This window comes from Anneissia japonica, unplaced genomic scaffold (assembly GCF_011630105.1).
Source record: "Anneissia japonica isolate Jap-2015-1 unplaced genomic scaffold, ASM1163010v1 scaffold2776_len101754_cov109, whole genome shotgun sequence".
Lineage (NCBI taxonomy): Eukaryota > Metazoa > Echinodermata > Crinoidea > Comatulida > Comatulidae > Anneissia > Anneissia japonica.
This window is the reverse complement of record NW_022737311.1, coordinates 45,198-57,799: the sequence shown is the minus strand read 5'-3', so window position 1 is coordinate 57,799 and position 12,602 is coordinate 45,198. Positions and strand designations below refer to the sequence as shown.

Here is a 12,602-nt window from a genome sequence, read left to right as displayed (position 1 = left end):
ATGAAACAGATTGTTTTTATCTGCATCTATTGTCTACTCTTCTGATTGGTCAGTTGTTTCATTAAAACTCGAAAAGGTTCATTATTAACATAAAATATTTGACCTGAAACGTAATTGAATGACCTTAATTAACCTATTTATGACTGTAAAATCATCTGACCATGTTACAACTGGTAAAGGCTATATTTGATTATGTAAAGTAAACATAGGCTATGTTCATACACACAGCGTAAGACTGGCGTAGCTTACGCCAGGCGTAAGCTAATTCACGGATTAAAATTCCAAAGTGTTCACACAAACGGCGTTTGCTATATTAACGCTGGCGTTAAACTAGTAGTAATATAGGCCTATGGGGAAATAGTTTTAAATAATGTACGGGTTCTTAACTGTAGTAAAATTAACAGTGCATCAGTAAAACTTTTAAATCTGAATTGTTCGAAGTGAACTTATATGACTATTGTATTTTAAATGAACAATTTTGCCTTGATTTTTCAGCTAGCATTGTTGGTGTTGCAGGTTTTAATAGACAGTCTAAATATGTTAAAATATCTTACAAAACACAATCAACAAATCATATACATTATAACTAAGTAAAATGCAATAGAAAAAGAACCCCTTTGCCATTTCATTTATAGAGAGCACAGGAAAGAGACCAAAGTAGCTAATATTGCAATCGTGATTGGTCAATCTCTTGAAATGAGGTAAAATCATTCAAGCATCACTGGCGTTAGCTCAGTGGCGTTAGCTAATCTGGGGTCTGCAGGTAGCGTTAATAATGCAAAGGACGTGGCGTAGTGAGTGGCTTTAACAACGCCACTGTCTAGTTCACACAAAAGCGTACGCTACGCCATGCTTAAGCCAGCCTTACGCCGTGTGTGTGTGTGAACATAGCCATATATGTTTTACATGGTGGCCATCTTTAATTTGGCTGCAAAATCACCTTGACCTAAAATGGATGGTCATAACGACCTCTGATATCATATAGTATTTAACATAAAATGACCTTAACTGACCTATATATCCTAATGCCCATCTCACCATGTCACAAAATGGTATATTTTCTTTACCATAAAAACATAGTTTTAAGCATCAAAATTCTAATTTGAATTGATTTTAAAAGCTAAGATATTAATATAAATATTGTTTTTGCACGACAACCATTTTGAAATTGAAGATGGCTGCCAAAATTACCTTGAATGAAGTACTGTAGTTTCTAGAAAAAATGAAATTCGAGAGCTCAGTACTGATTCTGATGTAAAACATGACAGGTAATTATTAAGATGTCATACAATATTTGACCTGAAATGACCTTAAATGAATGACCTTAAATGAACAATCTGGTCGGATTATTCATTTAATGACCTTAAATTATAAATTAGCTTAAATGAACAATCTTACCAGGTCTAAAATGGCAAGTATTCTTTAACCATTTAGACACTAGAATTATAATTCCAAGTTAGAAGGGGAGATAAATTCAAATTCATCTTTATTGCAATCATAAAATAATATATAGATTGGATTTTACAATATTAGTCAAAACAATTAAATACATTCAAAAATAAAACAAGGACAGGTACATTCAAAATAGGTCAAAAAGGTACATTACATAAAAAAGATATAAAAAAATAAAATAAACAAAAAATGAAAGATTAAAGTACTTAAATATGAAATTTTAAAAATAGATATAAAATATAGAACAAGAATTATCATTTATTAAAATATTATTATATAGAGACATTATTATATTTACTTAAAAAATATATATGAAAAAGGAGCTTAATTATATTACAAGTTTTACATATTTTAAAAGATAAAAAGAGCAATCCAAGTTTACAAAAATTGAATATCAGTATTTTACAATTTCAGCAGCATTTGATCACGGAGAGTAAGCAGCGAGGAATTATCTACCAGTGGTTAAAAGCTCCATAATTAATTATAAATTTCTTTGATCTTTCTGTTTTCACTTGAGGCAAAGCATATTTCAGTTTATTTCTTAGTTGATATTGGTGAGTTGGCGCAAGTGTTTGCAGATGATTTAGTAGGTGCTCATTCTTCTTGAGTTTCTGATAATATCCCTTACAAATATCAGTCAATCGGTCAGAGAGACGGGAAATGCTCAACAAATTCAAAGCATGATCATAAGAAAAATTTGGGAGAATACCTACAGCTCTAAATTGTATTCTCTAAATTGATTGCTGTTGCTCTAAAGACCATTTCTGCGTAATTGTTTAAGAAAATAAATTCTGGTGTTGCATTTCGAAATCATGGACGTTACCTGACCATCCTGAACTATAATCCCTAACAACTTAGTTTGTGTAACACATATGATATCGAAACCATTTACTTTTAGGGGAGGGGGATCAGATTCATCATGTTTAAAACTAATAAGCATTTCTTGTGTCTTTTTCTCATTTACTTTTATTTTATTTTTTTATTACTGTGGATAAACATAGGTTTTATAATGTTGCCATTTTAAACTCTAATATGGCTGCCATAATGACCTCCGATAAAATGGTTTCTATTAAAAATTAAATGCTATGACCATAGGGAGCACGTAACAAATTGGTGATTTTGTCAGAAACATCCATATGGCAATATAGCTGCCTGGCGTATTACGCATTCACCAATGTTGTCGTATATTTGTGGCAACCATATTGAAATTAATGATACCCACATCAAATAAGTGTACCTGTATGCATCAGAACAATTTCAGGATTTGTAAATATATTTTAGAAAAAAAAATATGCTGAAATACTGTATGTTGAAAAGATCAAGTTTTTTTTCCCATTTTTGGTTAAAATTAGACATTTTGGCGGCCATTTTGAAAAAAAACGCCCTTCCCCTATGTAGATATTTCTAGACTTTTAATATGTACATACAGGGACCTTAAGAAAATGCACTGTGCAAAAAAAAATTCTGTTGCAATTTTTTCAACCCTCAGATGTATTTTTCTTGTACTAAAAGACTTAAACTGGTTTAATTTGGAGAAAAAAACAATATTACAGCAAAGCAGTAACAATGTACAAAATAATGAATAACTTAACACCATCCTACTTTAAGAAACAGATTTAATGAATGTGAACAAATATATAACACTAGGTCTAAAGACATTTTAAGTATTTATAAACCAAAAACAGAATATAAGAAAAGAAGTTTCTCCTATCAAATATCTGGAATAGCCTAAATGATTAAAGCTTGGTTCTCACAAGAGTCCTAGTATCCGGATTGGGAGCTAACCGTTAGCACCTGCGTGTGAACGCACGATCAGTTAGCGCTAACCGTTAGCGGTATCCGGATACCACTAACAGTTAGCAAGCGCTATCGGTTAGCAAGTTGAGCATGTTTCTATCATCAACCAATCACACGTACGCGTTTACAATTTCCAGTTTCTTATTGGCCAGTGATTCGATCATCATATTTTTGGTATCCGGATCGGGATTTTCTCTGATGGACGCACAGCAGCTAACGGTTAGTAGGATCCGGATCCTCATAACCGTTAGCAGCCGTGTGAGGACATAGCCATAAATCCTAATGCAATAACTGCCATAACATAAATATTTTAAAAGATTAATAAACAATCAACTAATACAAAACCAATGTTTAAAAATTACATTGTTACTTGAAGTATTAAGTTTTTTTTTTTGTTTTTTTTTTTTTGTTTTAGTTTCTGAAGTAATTTTTTACTGTGAAGTTTTTTAAGATTACAGTACTTATATTTTTACTTTTGCATATTTATTTGTATTATATCCCAACATGTTAGCATGTATTTTGATACTTATGAGTTTGCATTTTACTTATTTGTATTATGTTAATGAAATTTACAATTAATGTGATTTCAAAATTTTTTTTTTTGACTTATTTATTTATTTATTTTTAAGTCAAACACATTATACAACACTCTTAACTTTGCTGTGCTGATAAGACGTGTAGTATAGACAGGCACAACACCTTTCTTGACTTTCATAGCTAAAATGCTATAATTGATTTGACCACTATGTGTGCCTCCATAAGATAATAATAATAATAATAATAATGACTTTATTTGAGAACGGAAAACTTGATCACAAATTAAATGTGTTTTTCACAAGGCCGTTTCTGAAGTATATAATAACAAAATTTAAATTACAAAAACATTTACAAGACAAACAGAAATAAAGAAGTAAAAGAAACCAAAATAAAACTATTACTGTATTATCTTATGCAAGTAACTTTCAATTATTTGTTAATAGTTTTTTAAAAGTTTGAACATTTGAGGCCATTCTCATATTGAGGTTTAGGTTATTCCAGACAACGGCTCCCTGATAGGAAAAACTTCTTTTCTTATATTCTGTGCTGGGTTTGGGTACCTTAAGTATGTCCTTAGACCTGGTCATGTATGTTTTATTGTGCTCTTGAAATTTGTTTTTTAAATATGTTGGCATTTGAGAATTCATTATTTTAAACATGGTTATAGCTTCATCTTGATACAGTTTGGTGTTTAAATTATTCCAGTTTAAGTTAGTGAGTGCTTCTGAACTTGAATCATATCTTGCGACCTTTGTAATAATTTTAGCAGCCCTATTTTGTAATATTTGAATTTTATTTTGTAAAGTTTGATTGCATCGTCCCCACACAACATTGCAATAATTAAAATGTGGTGCAATTATTGACTTGTACAGCATTGACTGTATGTTTGGGGGGCAAGATATAATTACTTTTCCTAAGGTAGTATAATCCAGGAAGAACTTTGTTTATTACATTATCAATTTGTTTATTCCAAGTTAGATTTTTATCTATGATTACCCCTAGGTGTTTACAGTGATCATACTGCATTATCCTTAATTTCTTTATCTAAACGTGTTTCATTAAGTGCTATAACATCAATATTGTTATTTAAAATTAAATTTCTGAATTCATCAAAATTAGCTGGCAGAGACACAATGTTTAAGCCTAAAAAACAGATTCCTTTGTTATCATTAAAAATTTTACAGTTTGGTGTTAAAATATCATGACAATTTGAGCTTAAATCAGTAACAAAGTTGGTATTGTTCAAAGTATAAATCTGTGATTTTTCCTGATAAATTTTATCATCCTGTTCTGCTGTTCAGAGTTCTTGTTGCATATTTCGGCATTGACTTCCTCGCCTTCTTCTCATTGTTGTTGTTGCTGAGGACAAAACTTCTCTTTGTGGCCAGTACATTGACATAAATAACATAAAACAGGTTTGCCATGACGACACACACGCTGAACATGTCCAGTTTCACCGCAGAAATGACAGGAACTAGATGTTGGCCTCCGATTTTCAGTGTTCCATTTACTTGGTGGCAAGATCTGAATGGTTGAGTTTAGGCTTTTAAGAAGTGCAGATGTTCCATACTTGTTTAGGTGTAGACCATCATAGCTGTACTTAGAGGTATCAAGACCACATGATGACAGAAATGCTTTGGAATTGTCGATGAAATTATCCTTAAAGGCAGATTTTAATCGTTCATTTGTTTGCAGTACTTTAACGTTGAGTTGTGGGTCATCCAGTCGCTGGCATATTCCCGATACTTACACTTTACCATGTATTCTAGCTCGAAGATCACAGACCAATTTGTGGTACTCTTGTTGTAGATTGTTTAAGTTAAAGTCTAGACTGCTACAATCGTTTGTTCCAGCATGAATTATGACATTTGTCACAGTACTGAGGTCCATGTTCTGAATGTTGTGAGCAACTCGTTTGACTGTGGCACCACGCAGGGTTCTTACACTTGTGTTTAGTAGACCTCTGTGCTTCACATGCTTCAACATGGAATCACCAATTAAAAGATTATGCTTGAGTGATGGTTCTGCCTTTGTGTGGGGAAATATTTTATCCTTCTGTTGACTATCGCATACCTCTGAGGATTGTTCAACATTTAGTTCCTTTTTATTTTGAGACGGTTCAGTGTAGTCTAGGTTAGTTTCATTAAGGACAGCAAATCGGTTTGATGTAGGGATGGCACTTACGATTTCTGGTTCAATATCTACTTTCTTATTTGGATCATTATTCACCTTAATGCTTAGTTGATTGACTGTTTTCTCAAGTTCAGCAATTCTACTAATAAACATCAGTCATGGCAACAGTTATATTATACAAGTTAGTAGTAGTTAAATGTACTTTTCCATTAAAATGTAGCAATACTTACATATCACTGTTAGGGTTGCAGTCTCTCGACTTAGTTTTCCATTAGCTCCAGTTGATACATTATTTTCAGCTCTGCATTTATAATTTCCCTCATCACTTTTAGTCACCATATTTAGCACCAATGATGTTTCAGAAGGTACATTAAGATCTTTGTCATCTTTCAACCATGTGATGCTGGGTTCTGGGTTTCCTTCTGATACGCACATAAAGGTGGCAGCATCACCCTCCTTCAACGTCAGATTTTTAGTAACTAATGTTGGATATGAAAGATCTAAACAACAATAAGAAAACATAGCATTATTCACATATAAATAAATTTACACTGAACCCTATTGTTTTATAACTGCCCCTTGCTAATGTCCAAAAATTCTATAGTGTGGATACAAGCATTGCCACTTTTGGAACATATTCATGGTGTGACACGATGCAGAGTGGCCCATGTCCCACATTTTAAATTTCATTTACTCAAGGTTTAAGGTTCAAGGTTTGATTTATTCAATCATATATAAAAATACATGAAATTTTTCTTCCTGGGTAATTAAACATACAATATTAGCACATACAACAAAGATATTAGTAGGCTATATACACATTGTAAACTTCAAACCTAAAAACATTCTGTCCAAAAATCATTCTAACTGTACAATCACAATATTAGAATATGTATCAGAATATTTTCATATTCTCAATACCTCCACTTTAATTTAAATGCAAAAAATATCAATACGTGAACGGAAACAAGTCATTTTATAAAGGGAAGAGTCGATTATTACTGCCATGTCCCACATTTTAAATTTCATTCACTCAATACCCCCACTTTAATTTAAATTGCAAAAAATATCAATACGTAAACGGAAACAAGTCATTTTATAAAGGAAAGAGTTGATTATTACTGCAGTTCACCAGATGAAATATTGCTGACAACTCTTTCCACACATATTCTTGAGAAATTCAATGCTTGATAGATTACAGCAGACTTCGCAAATCAATTGGACAGACAACAATTCGGAAATATTAAAAAAGCTTCCACTAGCCACTACCTTGTACAGATGATGAATTTTCTTCATAAGGGGCTGGATAAACTGGGACAGGTAACGACCATATGTGCAGTGAACTTCACTAAGGCTTTAGACCATATCAACCATACATTACTATTGTTGTGAAGAAGTTGGTTGCTTGTAACATCAGGCCCTCGGTTATCTCATTTGTAGTTTTCTACAGGGCACGTCTTAGAGAGTAAAAAGGAAGGGGAATCTGTCTACTTCAAAGACCATAACATGTGGAGTTCCACAAAGGACCATATTGGGCCCCTAGCTCTTTCATGTAATGGTCAATATGCTGATAATAGATGAAAATACGTCAATGACTGAACAATTGGAAGTTTTACTTCAGTATCAAATCCTTCGCAAGATATCCTGCAGACGGTCCTAGAAAACCTTGCTACCTTGTGTACATCTAATAATGACACCAAAGCCTGCCAAGTGCAATACAGTCAGTGGCGGACCACAGGGTAAACTGCATGGTATGCAAGGTATTGGCATATCTAGGATGTGCTCGGAGAGCACCCCCCACCAATAAAAAATACTTGCACACCCCCAGTCGTGCCCCACCCCACAAATCATGCTCAAGTAGTTAACAATCACCTCAAGTTACCTAATTTTTCGAGCTCCCCTAACCTATAATCACCGATCCCCTCACCTAATCACTGATTTCTCCTACTGTCCCACCCCCATCAGCTCCCTTCCATGTCAAAACCCTACGCCACATGCTGAGGCCTGCTCTAGTAGAAAAAGTTTGGTAAGCTTAATCAGATTGTGTTCTATAGTCAAAATAAAAATGTACAGGTATGTTATTGCTGCGAAGCAGCCAATTCATATTCTTGACAGCAATTTGATCTCTGAAAGGTCATTGTTTGTCAAAAAACAAGGGCCTAAAACGAGTAAAAAGCGGAGTTTCCTTCTTTCGTTCTGCCAGGTAAAATCAATTACTTTAGGCAACGTTTGTAGACTAACCAACACGTACCAACGTCCGCATGTCGCGCTAGCCTTATCCTACTCTAGGCCTAGACTAGCTAGGATGGTATAGACCTAGCCTTGAAGGGACGAAGGTCCCAATGAAAAACAACGTCGCTCCTTGATAACTAACATTGTCTATTTAACATCACAATAATTCATTATTAGACCTATAGTTGTTTTTTGAATTGTACTCCACAAATCTCAGCCGATACCTCTCCAACTCGCCCCTAGAAAACCTGCCCTTGGAAACTTGCACAATAAAAAAATGTACACTTCCTAGACAATTCAGTTTTCAAAATAAAAATAACCTTTGGTAATCAACTACATTTTCCACATACATAAAATTTTTTTAAACTTTATTAAAAAAAACCTAAACCATAATTCACCACTATAGACACCATTTGACAAAAATGAAAAATTACGACTTTGTTACCCAATGAGAACTGTTCTAATATCTCGTGTCTCATATTATTTGTTATATTTTTATTATTCATTATTTTCACTTGACTCGCATAAATAATTTTGTTCGAACAACATTTATATGCAGTTGTACTTCGCAGCACTTCACTTGCAACTTGCAATTTCTAGTTTTTAATACCTTCTTTTAGTAAATCATGCGGTTGCTAAGCGGAAGACTGTATTCCAGATAAGAGAGTATTTATTTGGTACAAGTCAGCTTAAGAATGCTTGACAATGCCACCGTGAACATGTGTTGAAAATACTGATAATATTAAATATGCCTATTACAATAATATAATATGAGAGTTATGTATCTATTATTTTATTATAAAAAAATATACTATCATAAACATGGACAATATAACAAATTATATTTCAGGTAAAATAAAGTAAATGAAAAACAACATGAATAATCATACAGTAATTAACATGAAATGGATAAATCCAAGGGCGTCGATCCGTGGCTGAAAGTGGGGGGGAACAAGATGAAAAATAAAGCCTTAGGCCATAGGCCCAAGCAATGGTTGGGGACCAGGGGGCGAAGCCCCGGAAGCTCTGGCGAATGTAGCCTTTTAATTGATTTTAAGCAATGCAATTAACATTAACTTCCATACGAAATTTTCAAAATATCCAGTGGCGGATCTAGTAATTTGAAATAGAGCTGGGCCCAGATGGAGAGTGTAGCTGGGCTACCACCTCAGCCCCACCATGATTGGGGCTGAGGTAAGAAAATTTATGATTATGGCACCACCATTTGGTCGGAAATGGCACTCTCAGACTGAATTTGAATATAATTTTAATTTTTCTCCACTTTTAAATAAAAAAAAAAAAAAATAGTGATGGTGGGCCGGCCACTTAAATACTCATCATAAAAAGTTTTTAAAATTATCCTTTTTAGTCATAATTATGCCCGCTTATATATTTCGTGCAAACTAACATTCATAAAAATAATGATTTATTATCTACTGATTAGCTTGTAACGTATTCAAAATGAACTATGAAAAACAAATAAGATAAACTTAAAACAGTCATTTAAATTTAGTCTTTTTGCATGTACAGTACTTTTAAAATAAATCAATAAATAAATCTCCTCTATTTGAATTTCACTTTTGTGTATTAGTAATATTGCGATAAATTATTGTGAGTGGAAATAATACCGTCTAATTTACGATCAAACAGGACTAGGGAGATAGGGAGCACACAGAACATTAGTTAGTATTTTGATTTCACAAACATAAAGGTGATTTACTTAATTTATCATTATCAGTGCCGGCTCCAGGAAAGCAAATTAGAGGGGGGACAGGGAGGGACTTGCACGTTGGGAAAGTAGATCACCTCAGCCCCACCATGGTTGGGGCTGAGGAAAGAAAATTTATGATCATGACACCTCTAGATTGCTGTAAATGGCACTCTCAGTCCTAAATTCTAATTATAATTTTCCTTTGTTTTTTTTTCCATTTTTAAAAAATAATTTAAAAAAAATTAGGGTCGGCTCGGCCTCACTTGCATCTGCCACTGATTATTATGGCGTCGTTGCGAGACTGCGTCAACGTAACACTGGAGTTTGTAAACTTTTGGTAGGCTTATCACTTAATCGAAATAGGTAGACATCATATACGTGTTAAAGGCTGAAATTAGAAAAAACAGTAATCCTATGTACATGTATGTAGATAATATTAAACACTAGTATTTACCAGTGGTGGCGCAAGAGGGGGCTGGGATTCGCTGATTTAGGGTCAAGTTTATAGTTAAGCATTGGGTCGTGTGGGTTGATGTATGTTGTTCGGGGGGGTTGGTCCTGATTCATAATAAATTGTTTTGCATTAATATGTACGTTTGCCTTTTGACTTGCTCATTCAGATGTGATCCGTTTAAAGGGGGAATAACACGGGGAACCTGGCTTGTGACAATGGGGGGGTCATCCGGGAAAACACATTTAGGTGGAAAGAACCCCATGTAGGGGATTCTTCGCCTGTGCACATCTTGATTGTAAGCATTTTTATTTGTTACAAACTCTAATTATATCTGTTGATTTATATTAAGTCTTGTTATATAATATTGTTGAGGGTAACGTGACAGTTAAGGTGAATTCTTCATGTTTGTTCAATATGGAAAATGGGGATATGGAAAAAATGGAGTTGGAAGAATTATGGAAATCGGTAGAGGATTCGGGCTTGACGGGGAAAAGCTTTTAGATTTTATAAAGGAGCGTGAAAAAGTGAATGCTGAGCGTCAGCGGCTTTTTGAGGAACGTGAAGAGCATAATAATTGCAGAGCACATGAAAAATTTATGAAAGAATATGAGTTAAAACAAAAAGAGTTAGAGCAAGAGCAGCGTTTTGAAAGCGCTGAAGCGAGAAGCCCAGTAGCAACGCAGCATATTCCCTCTAAGTTACCTAAACTTCCTCCTTTTAATGATGGTAGGGACGAGTTAGATGCTTATCTTAAACGATTTGAAAGGTTTGCAGTAGCTATGAAATGACGGGAGGAAGATTGGGCCACATCTCTTAGTGCGTTACTCACAGGTAGGGCTTAAGATGCGTTCACACGAATGCCTAGTGCTAGTGCTAAGGATTACAAAGAAGTAAAAAAGACCTTACTAAATAGGTACCTGTTGAGCAAGGAAGGCTTTAGAATTATGTTTAGATCAGCTAGGTTGGAGTATGCCGAAACTTGCACTCAGTTTGTAGATCGCATATCGGGTTATTTGACAAGGTGGATCGAGTTAGGAGGGGTAAATAAAACATATTTGAGATGATATTTGAGACCAAATGATGAAGGTGTGCGGTAAAGAGTTATCTCTCTTACATAGGGGGTCTGAAAGTTTAGCGCAAATGGCAGCCTTAGCAGACCGTTACGCTGAAGCGCACAACGACCGATATTTTGCTGAACATAAATCCTACAAAGGTAATAGTAAACCCAGGCTGAACAATTCTCCCATTCCTAGCCCTAGTGGAGCACCCCGATTAAGTAAAGAGCGATTAAGTCAGCTTAAGGGTAGAGCGTAGAAGTTAAGAGTGTGGTAGACAAGGGCATATTGAACGAATTTGTCTTTCAAAACCGAATAGTTCCCAAACGATTATTAAAAGAGGTGCAAACTTAATCGTTAGTGACCAAAGATATGGTAGTGGAGCAAGAGAAACCGGTATGGCTTGTCTACTGGTGAAACCAGGCATGTGCGATTGTGGCGATATCGTAGGTACAGACATGACGTTAAAGTGTGGTCACAAGTTACCCATAGTTAGTGCAGCATGTACGGTAAGAAACACTATGCCGGTTACCAAAGGGTATATTGGGAACGACTTGGTTAGCGTCATGCCTGATACCGGTTGTAGTACAGTAGTTGTTAGGCGTAGCTTAGTCGATGATTCCCAGATGCTGGGAATCGACGAGGGTTGCATATTGATGGATGGTACCGTTCGTTCGTAAGTATACTGTAGCTCGAGTTCGACTAAACACACCCTATTTTTCAGGAACTGTTAACACTTTGTGTATAGAAAACCCTGTTTATGATGTCGTCATCGAAAGCATTGAGGGAGCAAGGCCAGCCCACGAACCTGTTCTATCTTGGGAAGGAGAAGATAGTCTGCACTCTGACGGAATTGATGATGCGGTGAGTAGAGCAGTCGAAGTAATCTCTCCAGATGTTAGTTCAAGCAAAAGGGAACAATCTGAGCCCATCAAGTCTGACATTAGCCAGAAGACAACCTAATGAAGGTAAACTTAAACGAAGCCCAGTCTGTAGAGACCAGGGGTCAAAAGAAGAAAAGGGAGTCAGGAATTAAAGGGTTGAGGGTTTTGGATATTTCGATGTGTGATGTAGCCGCATCCCGTAAGGAAATGTTGCAGACTCAAAAGGACGATGAAACTCTACAGAAGTGTTGGAAGTTAGCAGATGAAGGTGAGATACGATTAACTAAAAAAGGAAGTTCGATACAAGATAAAAAATGGATTGTTGTACCGTGAGTTTAGTTCACCAA

At 35.0% G+C, this 12,602-nt stretch overlaps 1 protein-coding gene across 1 annotated transcript in view; it reads right to left on the bottom strand.

Annotated features, from left to right (window-relative positions):
- The window catches only part of LOC117117317 (peroxidasin-like), a 53,685-nt gene that overhangs the window by 34,416 nt on the left and 6,667 nt on the right, over window positions 1-12,602 (bottom strand). Inside the window, exon 2 of the mRNA XM_033261592.1 lies at window positions 6,150-6,419. Within this exon, the coding sequence (XP_033117483.1) occupies window positions 6,150-6,419 (270 nt within the window). The remainder of the gene's footprint in view (window positions 1-6,149; window positions 6,420-12,602) is intronic.